This window comes from Mixophyes fleayi, chromosome 6, assembly GCF_038048845.1.
Source record: "Mixophyes fleayi isolate aMixFle1 chromosome 6, aMixFle1.hap1, whole genome shotgun sequence".
In the NCBI taxonomy this organism is placed as follows: Eukaryota; Metazoa; Chordata; class Amphibia; order Anura; family Limnodynastidae; genus Mixophyes; species Mixophyes fleayi.
The window spans coordinates 221,957,093-221,978,359 of record NC_134407.1 but is presented as its reverse complement, the minus strand read 5'-3'; the positions used below and the strand labels follow the sequence as shown (position 1 = coordinate 221,978,359).

The 21,267-nt window shown below is 39.1% G+C and overlaps 1 protein-coding gene across 3 annotated transcripts; it reads left to right on the top strand.

Annotated features, from left to right (window-relative positions):
* Positions 1–882: 882 nt before the first annotated feature.
* Positions 883–19,505, top strand: LOC142159789 (uncharacterized). Of its 3 annotated transcripts, none has more exons than XR_012692997.1 (4): positions 883–961; positions 2,009–2,082; positions 11,520–14,683; positions 17,386–19,505. XR_012692997.1 is itself a non-coding variant. In XM_075214520.1 (4 exons), the coding sequence occupies exon 3, from the start codon at positions 11,531–11,533 to the stop codon at positions 14,147–14,149; it is 2,619 nt and encodes an 872-aa protein (XP_075070621.1). In that variant the 5' UTR covers positions 883–961; positions 2,009–2,082; positions 11,520–11,530; the 3' UTR covers positions 14,150–14,161; positions 14,542–14,784. The 3 variants fall into 3 exon arrangements, 2 of the variants coding, with proteins under 2 accessions (XP_075070621.1, XP_075070620.1); XM_075214520.1 differs by lacking the exon at positions 17,386–19,505 and having other exon boundaries at positions 11,520–14,161; positions 14,542–14,784; XM_075214519.1 differs by lacking the exon at positions 17,386–19,505 and having other exon boundaries at positions 11,520–14,784.
* Positions 19,506–21,267: the final 1,762 nt, after the last annotated feature.

Genomic DNA, 21,267 nt, shown 5'->3' with positions numbered 1-21,267 from the left:
GCACTTTCACTGCGGGCCTTCCCTGACGCGCTGTAGTCTCACTCTCACGAGATCTCCTCAGTAAAGAGCATACAGCGCGCCGGGGAAGGAGGTAAGTGCCTTGGGGGCGGCTCGGATAACGGGGGGGGGACGGCTCGGATCACGGGAGGGGGGGGGGGCCTCACGGGGGAATGGAGGCTCCCTTAGCCCAGGGGCCTCCATTCCCTTAATCCGGCCCTGCACAGTCGCCTGTGCTCACAGGGCAGGGAAGCTGCATGGGGGTGAGGATAGAGCAGTGTTGGTTAACCTGTGACACTCTAGGTGCTGTGAAACTACAAGTCCCAGCATACCCTTCCAGCAATAAGCTGCTATTTATTGGCAAAGCATGCTGGGACTTGTAGTTTCACAACACCTGGAGTGTCACAGGTTACCCAACACTAGGATAGAGCAATACACAGGTCCAGTCCCGGCTTTTACATGCAGGACACATTATTGTATGGTCCCTCTAGAGTGGAGGGATCACCTATCCTGTGCATGTAACTGCCTGGAAGTCACATCTACAGCTAAGGGGAGGACAGCAAGGTCCTTTCTAATAATCATTATTAAACCATCCAGAATAATATATTATTTATTAAGAGCTAATAATCCACGCTGATATATGGGTGCAGCAGACCTCAACATGTTCATTTGGCAATAGGAGAAGAGGTGGTAAAACCAGCAGAAGAGAAATGTACACAGAGTCACATAGGTAAAGTGAGTTGTAGGGTCTGCATAAATGTAATGCTGTCCGCATTGAACGCTACAACTGGAACAATAAAGATTATTGAAAGACAACCCGGAAGTTAGGTGGAACGCACGTGGACCGCAGGGCGTGGACGATGGAACGCAGAACGCGGAAGTGGCTTGGAGGAGAGGTTGTGCTTCCGGTGGTGGGCTTCCCTAAATGTGTGTATATAAGGACGGGATGAGCTGCAGGTCAGTGGTTCTGTTTACCCCACTGAGGGATAATTACAAGGGGTTATCATGTCATATATCATAATATTATTTAGCTGTCACACTATACACATACAGAGTCCTGCATCCATGTAGACAATGGTGCTTGTCAGTGCATCCACATTTACTAAATAGAGATTACACATTTCTCAAAATATACTGTGTGTGTATATATATATATATATATATATATATATATATATAATATTTGGGGGCCGCACAACATCCCTATTGATTACTTATCTTCTCTATTGAATTGATTGAGAAATTGTTGCTAGATGCACTATGCCATATTTTTGTTAAAGGCACACTAATCTCATGTTTAAGCCTTCCCATATTCTATAGATGCGAGTTATACTCCCACCTCCCACCACCATCTGCGTCATTCCTCTTCCTAAATGACTTTATTTTCTGCATTGGTATATTTTTAAAATGGAGTCTGAGCATTTTATAGAACACATCCATGGCTAACTCACTACAGTGTCTCCAATGTTCTCTAACACAATCCTCTAATAGATACCACAGACCATTCCTCTCCTACCAGTGTTTTTTATTCTTTTGTTTAAGGATCGGATGGGCGTATTCACCCCTCACCTTCCCACTCCTCCTTTATCTTCCCCACATTCACCTTCACCACCATGGCAGAACCTGAAAATACCTCTGTACATATTATTGCTTATCTAGTAACATTAAATATTTGAGTGATGGAGTTGGATTGTATGTTAGCAGAGTATGAGCTGTTGTTCTCTGTTATCAACCATTTTACTGGTAAACTTGAATGACATGTTCACCCTACTGTGAATTCTTCTGATCAAGCTAAAACTGTTCCTTACCTGTCTCCGTAGTGCATTCCTTGCATTAATGTGTGTCCTTTTTTAAATACTATGAAGAAGGGGGTGGAGCTGACAACTGCGATTTGGAGATAGTTGTCAGCAGATAATTTAAGGGCGATACAATAAAAACGCCCTGTAGGTTATATATTACGTTGTATATTAGTATAATATGGATAATGGTTGTTTATTTCTGAAGGTCAAAGCTGCCACCACCAGTGTATGTGTCCCCACAAGGTGAATTCTGTCCTTCCGCTTCTCCAGTAAGGTGGGACTTCTGGTGAGTTATATCTACTCCCTCTGTTTTCACTTTTCACAATGATAGTGTATTAGTTCATTTTCTATTATAGGGGATTTAGGGGTTGGTGTGTCCTATTGAAAGATCAGTATCTCTGCTGTAATTTACCTGGTAAATATTTAGGCAAAAATACTGCCTGCTTCCGGGTAGCAGAAACATATGCTGTTGGGTTGTTCTTGAACCCATCTTAGTTTCATTACAGATTTCCAGAATGAGACATTGATGTATCTGAGTTAGGACAAGGGGCAGGGTTTGGTGATCATGAGAAGAATATGTATATGCATGTAATAATTTAAGAAATTTCACCAGTGGATCATGTCGTTTTACAGCTGTGTAAAACTACTAACGCTCATTGGAAAGTTAGAGGCTCCAAGCAAGGTGCAAATAATAGGAGGTAAAGTAAACCGCACAATACTGGCACCCCCCTACCCCCCTCTGATCTGTCAGATCCCTCTGTGACTGTAACAGTCCACGTCAGACGGCTGTGCTGTTACTGCCATCCTTCTGTGAATATGCGGAGAAGTGGTTCACGGAGAAGGGACATTGCAAGAGACTGCTTTAAGAAAGGCCCAAATCCTAGACCTTCTGGATTCTAATCCTAGTCTTATTTGCGTGTATTTAAAACATGTTATCAGATCTATAAAATGTTGGCAGAAGGGAGCAGTAAACCCCTTGGTCCTCCTAATCTACAAACTAATTCACTAAACGTAATAACTGATATCCAATACATGGCTGCAGTTTAAAATTTTAGTGTTAGTAAAGTGTAATTCACAAAGCAATGTAAGTGACTCCAGGAATATTACGTTAATAAGAAGACTTTAAAGAGTTAGGAAACTGATAAATGTTAATTGTATACTTTGTGATATATATATATATATATGATCAGCAAGCAGATGTTTGCGCAAGCATGGTTCAACAGGGAAGAACACAGGTAGGTGCAAGAAACGAGGCTGCCATCTTTACTTGCTGAACCAAGAGTAAAGAAAAGAATAAGATGCCCAGATACGGCATTATGTCTAGAATACATGGGGTAGTTTGCAGATTTGTTCCCCACTGTGTCAGAAATACCACTGTCACACTCCCACCCTGTTAATACCCCGGGTTTATGAACTGGGATATTGCCGGGTGAGAGTGCAGGACATCCCGGCAATTTCCAGGGTAGACCATGTTCACACTGAGCACGGATCTGCCCGGGCCTCCGCTTTTCAGTAGGTTTCGGTGAGACCCAGGTTGAAAAAGTTGGGTCTCACCGTTCAGACTGAAGGCTACCCAGGTCGGACCTGGGAATAACCCTCCAAAACACCAGGGTCTAATTCCCAGGTCATCCGATCCGGGTAGATGCCCCTGGACCCGTTCACACTAAGCCTCCACTGGGGTCGTCAGGGCTTGCCCCTGCAATATCCCGGGTTTTTGAGGCAGTGTGAACAGGGTAAATTGTAGGTCATCGGAAGCTTTATTTCCAAGCACAGCACAGCAGAGCATCTATCTATATTGGTAGATTGTTCACAGCATACATTAGATTTCAGATGGTTCCAAACATATTCTCTCCCATCAAGACTGAAACTCCTATAAAATTCCATTATTACATGCCTAAAACTAAAGGCTGTGATTTTTTCAGATGTTCATGCAAGTCTGGGCATACAGCCATATCTCACTAGCATCCTAAAAATGATGCATTATAGTAGGGAGACGTATATGTTTTGCAGAAACTCATGGATGAAGCATGACTAAATGGCTCCTAATAAGACTATTGATTACCCACAATCATCTTGTGCTTGGTATGGATAGCAGAACAGTGTGAAGTCTTAGCCCCAAGTGCTTATTATTTACATCTATAAATGGGATTTAAATATCTGTGTGCAGATGGGTGTATGTTGTGTCCACGTTATTATCTACAAGCCCAATTTTGACACTAATGCCCCCATTATTATGATTATTTTATTTATAAAGCGCCACCATCTGCTGTACTGTACATTGAGAAGGTCATGGTACAAATAAATTATGTACATTTACATGAAGCAGAAGGTAGAGATGGCCCTGACCAAAGGAGCTTACAATCTAAGAGGTGTAGCAGTGTTGTAGCTGTTGCCGGGGACACGGGCACTGTGCTGGTTCCTGGCTCTGTGCAGTTAAACCCCCACATATCAGAATGACATCTGTCTGATGCCTGGGCCCCTGTGCTTCTCATTTGGCCAGCGACTGGATTATTTTGATGCACAATAATTAATCCGCACATCACGATTAGCCGTGTATTCTGAGGTTTAATTGTCAGTTGCCTCACCAAATGAAAATGTCTAAAGGTTCTCTGACCATCTGCTGCATTTGAGTGAGAATCTCCAGAGCAAACGGACTCTTCGGCATCTGATCTGCGCCGCTCTGATTTAGTAATACAGAATGTGTTTGGGTAGACAGCTTATTAAATTAAAGTTAGTGTGTTGAGGGACAATATGTTTATACAGTCAGCCTAGCAGTTTCCAGAAATCTACACATTTCAAGGGGCTCAGTTTCCTGATTAATCTGTTCCTGCTTTTTACACCATAGAAACTACACCGATCCAGCATTTCCCACTGTCACCCAGCTGTACAGTAACTTTATGGTGTATTACTGCAGTACTGTCATTCATGCTGTAGTTACAAATTGCAGATTGGCTTGTACATTTTAACCTTTTGCTTGAAATTTGGGATGTTTATATATATATATTTCCCTGGTCCGGTAAGAAACATAAAGTGGAGTCTAACTATATATGAAAGATGTTAATAACTATATATGAAAGATGTTAATGTGTTTGTCAGTAGTTGTAATAAAAGTGGACATATCTCTTCCATAAGCTGCATCCTTTTCTATGTGCCTTCACTTTTCATTATTATATTTTCACTGGCGTCTACTGTGTACTTAGCCACTCATTGGCCTAAAAATATAGACAAGCACACAAAAACAGACAATCAATAAAAATAGGACAAAGCCTTACACCTGTACGTATGACAAAGCCTTACACTTGTACGTAGGACAAAGCCTTACACCTGTACGTATGACAAAGCCTTCCACTTGTACGCACGACAAAACCTTACACTTGTACGTAGGACAAAGCCTTACACTTGTACTTACGACAAAGCCTTACACTTGTACGTAGGACAAAGCCTTACACTTGTACGTACGACAAAGCCTTACACTTGTACGTAGGACAAAGCCTTACACTTGTACGTAGGACAAAGCCTTACACTTGTACGTAGGACAAAGCCTTACACTTGTACGTACGACAAAGCCTTACACTTGTACGTAGGACAAAGCCTTACACTTGTACTTACGACAAAGCCTTACACTTGTACGTAGGACAAAGCCTTACACTTGTACGTAGGACAAAGCCTTACACTTGTACGTAGGACAAAGCCTTACACTTGTACGTAGGACAAAGCCTTACACTTGTACGTACGACAAAGCCTTACACTTGTACGTAGGACAAAGCCTTACACTTGTACGTAGGACAAAGCCTTACACTTGTACGTAGGACAAAGCCTTACACTTGTACGTACGACAAAGCCTTACACTTGTACGTAGGACAAAGCCTTACACTTGTACTTACGACAAAGCCTTACACTTGTACGTAGGACAAAGCCTTACACTTGTACGTAGGACAAAGCCTTACACTTGTACGTAGGACAAAGCCTTACACTTGTACATAGGACAAAGCCTTACACTTGTACGTAGGACAAAGCCTTACACTTGTACTTACGACAAAGCCTTACACTTGTACGTAGGACAAAGCCTTACACTTGTACGTACGACAAAGCCTTACACTTGTACGTACGACAAAGCCTTACACTTGTACGTAGGACAAAGCCTTACACTTGTACGTACGACAAAGCCTTACACTTGTACGTAGGACAAAGCCTTACACTTGTACGTAAGACAAAACCTTACAGTTGTACATAGGACAAAACCTTACAGTTGTACGTAGGACAAAGCCTTACACTTGTACGTAGGACAAAGCCTTACACTTGTACGTAGGACAAAGCCTTACACTTGTACGTAGGACAAAGCCTTACACTTGTACGTAGGACAAAGCCTTACACTTGTACGTACGACAAAGCCTTACACTTGTACGTAGGACAAAGCCTTACACTTGTACGTACGGCAAAACCTTACATTTGTATGTGTAGCAAAAACTTCATCCTACTATGTACTTTAGGAGTTTTCCAAAAGACATCTATTGTATTTTACTGAGCATTAACACTTGTCAGAGTGCATGTGCAGATAGATCTATGATCTTACGTTATGTTTAGGGCTGTCGGCATCTAAACATTTTCCATAGGTTTAAGATGCAGTAAAAGCTTACAATGAAAGCCTGTGTATGAGGTCTAGTCGTCCTCTCATAGCTGTTAAGAGTCTGGGCTTTGGAATAAACACAGCAGTGTTAGAGGGAGTTTTGGGCACACACTGTTCTGATGTTGATGACAGTGATAGTCCCAGCAGGCTGTCCGAGCTGCTAGATCCACCTGGTGATACTTGTAGAGCGTTTGTAGATGTGGTTGTTGAGTTGCGCTGTTTCCACTATGGTAATACTAATTGTTGCACTCCAGTGAGAATTAAAATGGTCAAGCTGTAAATTTAGCACCATTGTTTAGTTACTATGTGCAAGTAGACGTTCGGAGAATGTCTTGTGGTACAGGGAAATGTGCTGTAGGAACAAAGGAGAAGAGGGGGCTCTTGGTAAGAAGGAGTATGCTACTGTTTCAGTGCTTTAGATTGTATAGTGCGTACAAGTGCGATCAATGAGGAGCGTTTCATTAAAATTAGACTAACAGAACTTTTTTGACTCTCCTGTGAGCACTAGACGATAATACTGTTTGTAAATTGTTTATTTGGACCAAAGACGATCACAACCAGGTTTTAGAAAATAAACCTCACATGTTTACTCCCATAAAAATGTTGGCTCCCATTTTCAAAAGGTTGTAAATTTGGGAAGCACGATTGTAGGATCCACCATCTATGCAGATCTCAGTGACCTCCTGGAGACATAATCATTATCAGTCCATTGAGTATCAAATGAAACACGTTTTAGAATCGGATATTGTGCACAATTTCTAAGAATATACTTTATAATCCTTAATGCAACTTGGTCCACAACTAAGGTATACCAGATTTATAGGACACCCATAAACACACATGTATGGCATAATACTGACCAAGCTCAAAAATATTTAATCTTTTAGTTTGGGTACGAAGTGTTTGTATGAACTCTATTACATTGGTCACCAGTTTTGAAGGCAGAATTTTATTTTGAAATAAGTTAGTTTCTGTTCTTTCCATGATTTCTGTCTTTGTGTTAGTGTGTTTGACAACCACAACAACACAGCCTTGTCCAGGGAAGGATGGAGTAATATGGATTAGTTTTGGTTTGTGAATTAATGAAATCATCCAACATAAGATTCAGTTAATCAGGGATAGGATTGATGGAACAAATAATGGGGGATTCTACTGAACGTGGTTTTGCCCATTTAATCAGTAAAACATGACAGCTGCTTCCACTCTGAGCAGTAATACTAATTACATGCGCATCCTCACATTAATTCAATCATTTAATTAGTCATCAAAAAATGAAACAGGAAGATACAGTAAGTACTTAATGATCACCCAGTTATATTCCATAGTACAACAGTTACACCCTATGGGGTCACCTCTGTGAGTCCATCCCCCCTGATGACGTCACACGTATGTTTTCGTCTAGGAGAACACGAAGGTCCCCAGTTGTTTAGGTGATCTCTGTTATGTACTGTAACAACCATCATTGGAGAAAGAGGCTTTAATAATGATGGTTGTATTAAGTCAAATTGTAGTATTAAACCATTGAGTAGAAGCTATCCTATGACCAAGTAACTTTTTAAATGTCTGGCTTTAATAAACATTTATATATATATATGGGGAGATTCACTTACTGGTGAAGTCCTGTAGGAGCCTCTTCTGAGGTTCCTGTGCGGGATGTTCTGTGTTAAAATATTTTCTTATTTTTGCTCACACTTCGCTATCTCCAAGGAGGGGGCATCTGACACCTTACATCCACAGCCTCCGCTACCACTACTAATGCTCTCAATTATCCAACAAAATCTTTTTTTATTTTGTCTCTTCTGCCCCCATCTTGTATATTTTGCCATTGTTTTACCCCCCTCTTATCTGTTGTCTTCATCCCCTCCTGGGCTTGGGCAATGTCTGACTTTGCAGCTGTTGGACTACAAGGCCCAGCATGCACTGTCAGCTAGAGGTACGTAGAACATGTTGGGGCATGTCATTCTAGAACACCTGACCATCCACAGGTTGCTTAAGAACACAGACGTTCGAAGTCAGGAACGTTCTCTGTACTTCAGGAATTCTTTGTGATGACTTCATCGCCTGATTTGAAAAGCCTTCTAGATATTAGAACAGTGGTCAGGGAACAGGGGTAAATTACCCCAAATAGGGTAAAAATGAAATTCCTGGGGGTAATGCAGCCGGTTCACATGCTGTTAGTTGGATTGTAGACCCCTTTAAATGTGAAATTGCTGTTGTACCAGAAGAGCCTCAAGGGTTGGCAGAGGCACTTCTTGAGCTTCGATGCAATAATGAAGCATGTGTTGCATTTGAAAACAAAGCAGATCTGTCATATTTTTGGATGTCAACAGCTGCACAGGCATCAACATTGCACATGAGGAGACAGTCAAAAAGTTGCTGCCTTTTGCAACAACCTACCTTTGCGAACAAGGATTTTCCACTCTAATGAACATAAAAACAAAGCAGAGAAATCGATTGGACGCTGAAGACTGTATCCAAATTGCTCTGACATCAAAATGCTCCAATATTGATGCTCTCGTATCAAAAATGAAGCAACATCATTTCTCCAAAACCTGAAGTTTTGAAGTTGAAGCTTTCAAAGAAATTTTCAATAGATTTAATAAAATTTCGAATTCCAATAATTAATAATATATGAGTTCCTCCCTTTCAAATCAAGGGGGTAACTTCGGCGTATCTAAATATATTTTGGGGTAAAAGGTAAAAAAGTTTCCTGACCCCTGTATTAGAATAATCAGGCTGTGCTGTCCCATTCAGGGAGTCCTGAGCGATGATGTCATCACATAGCGCTCTCTAATTAGAAGGGCCACGGTACTGTTGTATTCCTGACCCAGATACAATGGCCAACAGTCAAGAACCAATAGGTGGTCATAACTGCAACTAGAATTTCTGTAAGTCTGTACCACCAAAACATTAATTTATAGGCAGTTTCTTGTATGGAGGAGCTAGGTCAATCTATATTTAATGTGACCAATTGGGAGTGTGTTTTAAGGTCAGATTCCCAGGTCAACATATAATCTACAGTAATTCAACTAGAGTAGTTAATAACTTTAACTAGTGTTGGGATGTTTGATTTTCTACAAAGAGTTTGATTAGAAAAAAACAAACCTTTCTTTCACCTGGAAGTGATCGGTAAAATGTAATATTTGATTACGTGCAACAATACTGTCAAAGAAGCCTTACACCTCTGCCAGAAACAACCCGTCTTCCCAGGATTATTAACTCATATACTCTACGGCATCATGCAGATACTCACCACTGAAATTATTTTTCACGTTTGTTTAAAGGGTTTTAATCAAGTGTTTAAAACAGTAAACAGGTACACACGAGCTTAGTTATCTTTCCTGACTAATTCCAAAACCCTCATGTAAATAGTTTCACTGAAAGGAATATTAAGCAAGTTGTTAGTGCAAACGGTTTAAGTCACTCAGATCCTATATGAACACTTTATTCAACAACAAATGGACTAACTGTAACCCTGTGGAGGGGTCTTTGCCCCATATCAATCAAAAAGTGTCCTTTTGTAGTTTTCATATTTCTAAACTAGTATAGGTTTACAAAGCTGTAGTCCTCAGCTTTGTAAAGCCATAATAGTAAAACTTGAAAGCAATAAATCAGGTGATGTAGAAGCTCCCACACTTGACCTTTTCCAAGTAGGCCAGAAGGAAACAGGAGACCAGAGTTCGGTGTGGGACTGATGGTTTTCAGTGGACCCAGGGAACAAAACGGGTAAGTAAGCTATCTTTTTCTTTGAACCGTTTGTGTTTTAAATTCTGCTACTCCAGGGGTTACATCAATTGAATGATTGGAAGCAAAGAAGGTAAATCAGTAATTAAGAATCAGACATTTAGGTTCTTCTGCCGAGTGCATTCCAAAGTAAAGACCCATTTCCTGGTCCTCTGAACATTTTATTTTGCAGGTTTGTGGGTCTACCTGAAAATACTTTGGTGGAAACAGCGAAGACTTCAAAATCTCGCCTACTGAAATTATGGAACCAGTCCTTCATTTTAAACTGTAGATTTTATCCTACAACACTGTTTTGATTTTGAACCTTCCAGCTGAAAGCCGTGTGGTAGAGAACATGGAGAGTAGTCACTGCCACCACCATGCTCTTTCACAAACACTTGGAACCGTTTACTTCTAGGTGGTGTTTAGCTGCTGCAGCACCTCTTTGCTGGTGACTGTCTGGTTCAGCCTCACCGCTTACCCTGGATCAGGACTGCAGGGTAACAGGCAGTGCGCTGGGTTCAACACAGGTCAGGGGGACGGATTACAGGGTTGTCTCTTGTCTGTAGGTCACAGGAATTCAGTAGATTATAGGCTGTGCAGGATCTTTTGGAGGAGGAGGGTTTATTGCTTAATAGTAGCTCTTACAATAGCTGTTATACATTACTGAGATGTAGTGATGATACACACAGATGAAAGACACACAATACACAGGTTATATAGGATAATGTGCTCTTTATATAGAGGCAAAAGAAGTTCCCACCCATGCCGTACATTTAAATAAACACTTAAAATCTTGGACCAATCCTAGTGGGTGATGTGATTAGAGTGGTCAATCTGACATGGACTGCACTGAACTAACTAATCAGGACTAGACTTGATTATGCCGATGGACAAGGACTTTATGCTCATTGCAGTACATTTCTCCGTTGCATCAGAGAACAGCTTTGGGTGCAGGAAATAATGAGTTATATAAAAATTGGGATATAAACACAATTTTCAATAGTCTGTGATTACCAAAATAATTCAGTGATTCATCATTGGTACAGTTTCCACTAATAACTCTAACAAACACACACAGGAAGACAGCCTTATGAGTACTCAATCAAAGGAATGTCATTGTCAAGGTGATACTTTCCCCCTGCCTAGTCTGTGACCAGATGCTTCATTAACATGCGATATCCTGGGGTCACAGAATTACACAAACATGCTGAGGAACTCCTTCCTCAGAAATATCAGTACCTTAATACACCTTCTGCATTTACAATAATATACACAAAAGATGTGTCAATAATATAAATAAATTTGTACAATAAGATATTTTTTCTCAGAATTTCCTGTTAATTTGCTATCATTTTCTATCTTTATTTTAGGTGTATCAAAGATGGCGCATACAACTGGAAGATTGCACACCTTGATTTCTTCTTTGGACCAAAAAAATGAAGATCAGTGTATTATGGAAACTAACCAGAACTCAAAAATATGTCACCAAAACACAAGCAATGTGAAAAGTGGGAGTCAAGAGTCAACCTCGTATGACGAGGCACAAAATGCATTTACTCCTATTAAAGAGGTATCAGTCTTGCGTGAAGAAGGAAACCTCACAGACACTGACATTTATACACCCATAGATCATGCACACGGTACATCTACTGATATTAAGGCAGAACCAGTCTCATGTGAAGGAGGAAATCTCACTGGCAGTGACATTTACATACCCACAAATCATACACAAGATTCATCTACTGATATTAAGGAGGACTTAATATCGTGTGAAGGAGGAAACCTCACAGGCTCTGACATTTATACACCCACAGATCATACACAGTCTACATCTACTCATATTAAGGATGAATCAGTCTCATGTGCAGAAGGAAATCTCAGTGACATTTATACAACCACAGATCATGCAGAATGTACATCTACTCAGATTAAGGAGGAATCCTCAGGTGAAGGAGGAAGCCTCACAGACACCGACATGTATACACCAGCAGATCATACACAATATAATTCTCATATTAAGAATGAATCGCCCTTACGTGTAGAAGGAAATCTCAGTGACACTTATACACCCACAGATAATACACAATCTACATCCGCTCATATTAAAGAGGAATCTATCTCATGTGAAGGAGGAAACTTTAATACATCCACAGATCATGCCCAATATACTCACATTAAGGAGGAATCGGTCTCATCTGAAGAAGATAATCTCACAGACACTGACATTTCTACATCCATGGATCATACACAATATATGTTTACTCATATTAAGGAGGAATCGGTCTCATCTGAAGAAGATAATCTAAGAGACGATTATACACTAGTACGTATTAAGGAGGAATCCGTCTCAGGTGAAGAAGAAAACGTCACAGACACTGAAATTTATGAATCCACAGACTATTCATCTTCACATTTTAATGATGAATGGAACTCCGATAAAGAAGAAAATATCAATGAAACAGAAGATAAATCATTTTCTTGCTCTGTGTGTAAAAAGCAGTTTAGTCGTAAATCACATCTTATTAGACATCAGAAAATTCACTCTGGGGTAAAACCATTTTCATGCTGTTTTTGTGGTAAGTGCTTTACACGTGTAGAGCAGTGCTCTGCACACCAAAAAATTCACACTGGAGAGAAACCATATTCATGCTCTTACTGTGGCAAGAGTTTTTCTCAAAAATCACATGTAACTGTACATGAAAGAACTCACACAGGAGATAAACCATTTGCTTGTTCTTATTGTGGAAAACGGTTTTCCCAAAAAGCGAGACTGATAATTCATGAGAAGTATCACACTGATGACAAAAGGTTTTCCTGTTCTTTCTGTGGGAAGTGTTTTCTAAGAGAAGAACAGTGTGAGGCACATCAGAGAACTCACACAGGAGAGAAGCCCTACCCATGCTCCTTTTGTGAGAAAGGTTTTAGCCAGCGAGCGCAGCTTGTTATTCATGAGAGAGTGCACACAGGTGAAAAGCCAGTCTCCTGCCCTGATTGTGGGAAACGGTTTTCCCAAAGATCAAATCTTATTACACATCAGAGAATTCACACAGGTGAGAAACCATTTTCTTGTTCTCAATGTGGAAAGTGTTTCAACACCCAAACAAGTCTCATTTTACACCAGAGAGGTCACACAGGAGAGAAACCTTATTCATGTGCAGAATGTGGGAAGTGTTTTACCCATAAATCAGTTTATATTAAGCATCAGAGAGTCCACACAGGAGAGAAGCCGTTTTCATGCTCCATATGTGGAAAGTGTTTTTCTCAGAAAGCACCGCTTGTAACACATCAGAGAACTCACACAGGAGAGAAACCGTATTCCTGTTCTGATTGTGGAAAGAGATTCTCCCAGAAAGGACATCTTGTGACTCATCAAAGAATTCACACAGGAGAAAAGCCATTTTCCTGTTCTGAATGTGGGACTAGTTTTAACACTCACTCAAGTCTTGTTTTCCACCAAAGACTTCACACTGGAGAGAAACCATATCCTTGTTCTGTTTGTGGGAAAAGTTATACCAATAAGTCCCAGTTGGTTAAACATCAGAAGATTCACACAGGAGTGAAACCATTTGCATGCTCTGAATGTGGGAAGTGTTTCACCCGTAAAGCTGATTTTGTTGTCCATCAGAGAGTCCACACTGGGGAGAAGCCGTATCCATGTTCAGAATGTGGGAAACGATTTAGCATACACCAGAACCTTGTATTACATCAGAGAATACACACCGGAGAGAAACTCTGTTTTTGCTCAGAATGTGGGAAGTGTTTTACCCGTAAAGCAGATTTTGTTGTGCATCAGAGAGTTCACACCGGGGAGAAACCATTTACATGTTCAGAATGTGGAAAAAGTTTTAGCATACATCAAAATCTTATTTTACACCAGAGAATACACACTGGAGAAAAACCGTATTTTTGCTCTGAATGTGGGAAAAGTTTTGGGCAGAAATGCACTCTGACTCGGCATCTGAGAATTCATAAAGGAGTAAAACCCAGTTCTTCTAAATAACTCATGAAAAAGGTATATTCATGTTTTTAGTTTAGTGAGTTCCTTTATATTACATCAAAAAAATATTTTTACATTTCATTTCTCTGAGAGAAAGTGTGGATTTCAGGCTCGAAATAGAAGAACCACCAAAATGTAACAGTGGAACTATATCTGACATATATTCTTCATAGACTGTAGAAGTTTTATGTAATCGTATTATAAGCTGTATTTATGGACATTGAAAAATATAGAAAGTCAACTAATTGACTAAATTGCCATTACTTTTGAAGGAGCACATTATTATAAATATGTGTGGCATGTAAGGCTTTAATAAAAACAACAGCCAGGCAATGCCTATTTCATCACTGTTGTTTCACTAATTGTTCCCTCTTCATTTTCATTAACCATCTCAGCTACTTAAGCCTGGCTAAATAAACAAATGGGACAGGATCAGTAAATGAGGAAGGTTTAAGCTTTTAAAATAGCCAGCAACGGAACTTCCCAAGAACAAATTACAAGCAAAGAATGTTGGTGCAGTGTCTACGCTGAATAAAGGTGCATTAATTGTTTTGCAAAGACTGACACATTTTCACACCCTGAAAAACAGTGTAGTGGGTCAGCTGACCCCAATTCTGTTCTGTGTTGTTTTGTTTTTTTTTTAAAAAAGAAAATACATTTCACACACAGGTGAATAGCAAGACTGTAACGTAAACGGGGTGAATTCTATGTTTATCTGATCAAAAAGTGAGTAAACGTAACTCAAAATGTTACTTTAGCCTTAAGCCATAATCTATCAAAAATGTAAATTACTTTAAAGTCATTTTAAGTCATATAATTATAATATATGCTAGATAGGAAAAATGAATGCTGCTTATATAAACTCCAAAAACAGACATTTTCACAGAATTGACACAAGGGGCTAGATTTAATAAGCTGCGGGTTTGAAAAAGTGGGGATGTTGCCTATAGCAACCAATCAAATTCTAGCTGTCATTTATTTAGTACTTTCTACAAAATTACAGCTAGAATCTGATTGGTTGCTATAGGCAACATCCCCACTTTTTCAAACCCGCAGCTTAGTAAATCTAGCCCAAGAGGGTAAATGTATGAATGTCCAATTTCTGCAAGTCGCCGGAAATCGTCGACTTTGCAGTGAAAATTTAAAGCGGTGATGGCTTGTAAAGGCAAGTTTGCCTTGCAGAAATTGGACATTCATACATTTACCCCAAGGTGTCAGTATACTAAGCCAAAATTATAATCCATAATAAAAGTGACTTGGGGTGTTAAAAAATTTTTTTTTTTCTGTTATAAAAAACCTGAATCTAACAAACAAGATATGTATTGCATTTGTTTTGACAGAAAAACGCTAAAAAACCTTATTAGAACACACTTTTGTATCTTATGTTAAAGTTACTTAAAAAACAAATAAACATTAATGTAAAAGAAAATATTTTTAAATAATCCTAAATTGTAATTGTAAATTACCTTAACGTTGTTCTTATAGAATTTTGTGTCATGACCTATACACACACATTTTATAGAATATGATAGTATTTTGATAACCCCATATAATATGCAGCACATTAGGATGAACAGTTTTAGTTTTGGATGCATAAATATGGCATAAAAAGTTGAAAGCCATGTCTGCTTTTTATAACACATTTTTTAAACTTTCATCATATGTTTAGACAATAACGTTAGATTGTAAGCTTAGTTGGACAGGAAAACTGTGCCTGAAATATGTGTACAGTGCTGCATACCTGCTTTGGAAAACAATGTTCTTTAAAGTGGAGGGACTTCCTTCTAGCATGATACAGATTATGTACAAATTTCCACAGAAAATGGTCAACTTATTGGGATTAATAAAGACAATGGTCACTAACTTGATGGTCTTCAGTTGATATTACACTTGTGTGTCCGTACTGTACATTGAATGTCTTGGGGGAGACAAAGTAAAGTGAAAATATTGATGTGGATTTTTTTTCTGAGCTCAGTTTTGACATAATTCAAGAAATTCCACCAAAACGTTTTTTATTTCAGGCCACTCACATTTATCATCATCATCAACATTTATTTATATAGCACCAGCAAATTCCGTAGCGCTTTACAATTGGGAACAAACATTGATAAGACAATACTGGGTAATACATACAGACAGAGAGGTAAGAGAACCCTGCTCGCAAGCTTACAATCTATAGGACAATGGGAGTTAGAAACACAAGGACATGTGCTACATAATATTGCACAATGGACCAGCCAGACTGCAAAGGTAAAAGTACTGAGTGGGCTGTGTGTGTACCAATGTTGGTCAGAAGGTTGTTGTCTTGCGTTAGCTGTGTAGAGGATGGTAATAGGGTAATCTAGGGAAATTAAGATGATGGTTGAGGAATATCATAACATTTACTCTGGATAATATTAAGGGATCCTTAGCATCCAGACAATGTAGAATGAGCACAAGACAAATTGCTAGGCAGGCGTTCCTTCTGTACCTTGCATGTAGCACCAGGCTGGTTGATTACATTGAGAAAAGCCTTTCTCGAAGAATAAGCTGGCTTAGTGGAGAAGTTGGTAGGTGATCTGTTAACAATAATGAAGTAAGTGGAGGCTCTAATGTCCTGAAACCAAAATGAAGTTGAAAATAAAGTCTCTAAATGTGAAACTGTTGTTTTAAGGCGAAAAAGTCATTTTCCTGATCTTCCTTTAATGTGCTGCAATTACAAGTGAAGAAATTCTCCAAAAAAAAAAAAGAAAATATAGCAATGAATTATACATAAATATGCATAAAACGGAATATCAATAAAAAACGTGAAATAGTGAACAATCTGATCTACCACAGTGCTTGAAAATCCATGCAGTGAAAAGCTCCGTTTGAGTTGAAAATATTAGTTACACTAAGCTAAGAATATCTGGAGGAATTTTTGAATACAGCCTCAAAGAAAGGTAAAAGAAAATACAATAGTATTATACTGTTTGTTTAGAAATCACAAAACTGTTTCCAATATTTCACTCACATGGACAATGAAGAAAATCAGTATATCTATAATCAAGTTGTTATGTGATGTACTCTTGTTCCCTGCAACGTATATAAGTCCTCACAAGTGTACCGCAACAGGGAAAATCTCTTGTGTAATATGTTCAAAACATTCCCATTTTAATAACACATACAAAATATATAACAGAAAAATGCCAAATTTGATCTCAAGTGTGTTAGGACTCCTACCAGATAGATGATCAGCATATAGATCTTATCTCTCGTAGATGTGAAGACACGTTCAGAATGTTGCAAACAGAGAGGTGATCTGCCAGTGATGATGAAGCATCTTATTGCAATCCCCAGACAGGCTTCCTTTTACTAAAACTGATGTTGCACCACGTCTCTGGCTTAATATCCAAGCTGGCACAATGGACACGTAGCCAGTTGCTATACTGGCAATGATGTTGGAGGTCCTGGTTTGGATCACCAGGCAGACTTGCTTTTTAGGACTTTGAAAGCTGCTACAGGCTTATTGGTGACATGGAGAAAAGTCCCCCCTAATACTGTCAGAGACCCTGCATTGAATCCCAAGGTAGGTTATCTTTTAGTACCCTGGATGTTATACCAGGCTTGATAATTATATTGAGAAATGTCTACCCTACTACATAACATGTTAGCTCGCTTAATGGACTAGTAGCTAGCTGCTCTACTAGCAATGATAGTGCTGTTTTTGATTCAACTTCACAGACAGGCTTCATTTGTGTATCTTGGAATTTGCACCAGGCTTGTGGGTGACTTTGAGAAAAGTATATCTTGTGTAAAGCATAAGCTGTCCAAGTAGACTTGTATCCAGGTGATCTACAGGCAGTGATTGTAGAGTCCATGATTGAAATCCCCAGCGTCAAAATTACCTTTGAGTGCAATGGACGTAGCCTACGATTTCAGGGGCAGAACAGGGGTGGGAATGGGCCTATGCATGTAGGCAGTGTACAGTTAGGGTGCGCCAAGCCACTCAGCAGCGACAGATTCAGGCTTTGGGCATCTCAAAGGTACGTGATTGTCAGACATAACACTGGCACCAGCTACAGGTCTGGTGTAAGTGCTGATTACTAGTGATGACGACTGCGTATACAGCTATAACGTGTCTGCAATCAGGAACAACTGTAAAAAGTGTATTTTATGTACAGAAGTCATTCATAACATCCTAATAAATGTATTTTATGTAAAAAAAAACACCATATTTTTCTGTCATTGATGACTATATTATTAACAGGTGACATTAACTGAATTTTTTTTCTGTGCATTCTTTTGTGACTGTATATTCCACATATGTATTGGACGTATCCTGCAGTGTCTTGTCTGTCAGAGCAGAATGGACCCATATTCATCAACAGAAACGTATCTTCAGATCCACTCCTTGTTGAATACAGATGTGCATATACCCAATGTACGTGTGTAAAATGCACAATATGTTTGTTTTGTGTTTGTTAATGAATCAGGCCCATAAATAGCATTCACAAGATAAGACCAACCTATAGCCAGTCAGAGTATTAGAACATTCATATGGTTAGACCAACCACTAGCCAATCGGAGCATTAGAACATCCACAGGACTAGACCAACCTGTAGCCAATCGGAGCATTAGAACATCCACAGGACTAGACCAACTTATAGCCAATAAGAGCATTAGAACATCCACAGGACTAGACCAACCTGTAGCCAATCGGAACATTAGAACATCCACAGGACTAGACCAACTTATAGTCAATAAGAGCATTAGAACGCTCCCAGGTCTAGACCACCCTGTAACCAACCAGGACTTTAGAACATCCATAGGACTAGACCAACCAGTAGCCAATCAGAGTATTAGAACATTCATATGAGTACACCAACCACTAGCCAATCGGAGCATTAGAACATCCACAGGACTAGACCAACCTGTAGCCAATCGGAGCATTAGAATATCCACAGGACTAGATCAACTTGTAGTCAATAAGAGCATTAGAACACTCCCAGCACTAGACCACCCTGTAACCAACCAGGACTTTAGAGCATCCATAGGACTAGACCAACCTGTAGCCAGTCAGAGTATTAGAACATTCATATGGTTAGACCAACCACTAGCCAATCGGAGCATTAGAACATCCACAGGACTAGACCAACTTATAGCCAATAAGCCAATCAGAGCATTAGAACACTCCCAGGACTAGACCACTCTGTAGCCAACCTGTAACTACCCTGAGGAAGCCATAGGGTTGAGAGGTCTAAGTGAGTGAAGAAGGCTCCGATATTAAGCTGACCTGATAATACATGTCTATAGATTTATTGTCTTTCTATACACACTTTCAATACATATAAATAACAAAATAAAATATATATAACATTACATTGTTTATTAAATTAATATGGACGGTTGTTTTTCAATTGATGAAATAAATGGACAATATTAATCTTATAGAAAATCTGTCATAATTTAATCGGTTTGATTTTGTTTTTTGTTTGTTTTTTTATAGCTGTTTATTAAAATATATTGTAGTAGAATCTATTCTCCACACAGCGCTGTAGTCAGTCACTCCCCAACATAGAATAAATAATCCTAAATTGGGAAAACACCATTCTGTGGCTACATTACCATGGAAACGTGGAAGCCAAATAACTGGATGAAGTAAACTAAATTAATACCGATTGCGATTAGTACGCCATGTGTAATGACGCCATCGCAAAGATTAATAACACACACATTTACATTCACACTTACACTTGAAAATACTCCACATTTATTAAGGTTCCAATCCACATTTATTTATTAGTCAAATGTATTAGAGATTAATTATACATAGATAATATTAAAGTTAAGGTATTTATGGTTCAGGACCTCTAAAAGGTAAATACTTTGATCTCATATTAAAGCTTATTTCACCAGCATTAACCCGGTTTTGACAGAGTAGCGATCGCAAGTTATGAACAATATGAGATTAATACTCAAAAGTACTTTGTTTATGGGTCAGTTTAAACTGGTTATTCGGCGGAAAGACACTTAGGCAACAGTTTGGGGAAGCTGCCCCCCACCCTTGGAGCAGATCAAATGAACTGACCTATGACCAGCAGACAACTGGAACATCGTTAGCCCTGGACCAATGAAGACCTCCCTTGATGTTATCTGTGTATATTGGTGACATCATCACTGTTTATGTTAATTCAAACTGCATATAAGCAAGTCCTGGGCCAGAGTAAATCTCTGTTCCGGACTACAAAGATGACCATGGACCTGGGCCCAGGGAGCTCTGGAATAATGTATTCAGTTTATACTTTCCTGTTTATTGTTTTATCTTTTAAGCTTCAGCATGGCTTGCTGTAAATCCTGCTATCTTTTGCTATTAAATCTCTTTGTGCGTTGAAACCACATTAATCGTGGACAGTGTTTATTGGTAGCGATAAAACGAACATTACAGAAACCATAAAATATGTGCATAAAATTATCAAACGACACTTGTGCCCTCTTTATAACCCCATCCTCTTCCCCACTCACACACACACACTTAGTATAAGAATGCAGCTCTGTGCAAGAAATAGAAGAAAGTATGGCAGCGGGCATTAAGTAACTTCTGAATACATTTCTGAATAGACAGAGCTGATGGGAGAGACATTGCAGTTTACCACTCTAGTCCACCTAAAACCTCAGCTGTGACCTTGCTGAGCACAGTAATATGTGAGTGTGTGGTACTGACTACTGCATAATATAGGACATACATATCAAAAATAGTGTATATTAATGACTAGTGAATATTCATATAGCAAATAATATTCTTCATAATTTACCAAATCAGCAGCTCTAATTGCCACCACACTGATTAATAATACAACATGATAAAAAAAAAAAAGTAAAAGAAACACTCCATCTAAAAAACAATTAACAATCCAAGAACAAACAAACTGTAAATTAGTGTATTTAGTGAATAATCATATAGAAACCCATAATATAATCTTTGATGAATAGTCCTATGGTTAGTTTCCAACCATTTGTGTCTCTAATCTTGTAGCACAGAGATCTTATTTGTAAAAGGGAGAGTTATACATAATGGGAGGGGACCTGTGAGTGTCTGTACAGTTCTAATAAGAATGATTAACAAATGCTATTTAAACTTATTCAATAAAAAATCCGAGATA

Bases quoted from the DNA above. Each gene is read 5' to 3' on its own strand.
- LOC142159789 (XM_075214520.1), top strand. From the start codon at position 11,531: ATGGCGCATACAACTGGAAGATTGCACACCTTGATTTCTTCTTTGGAC.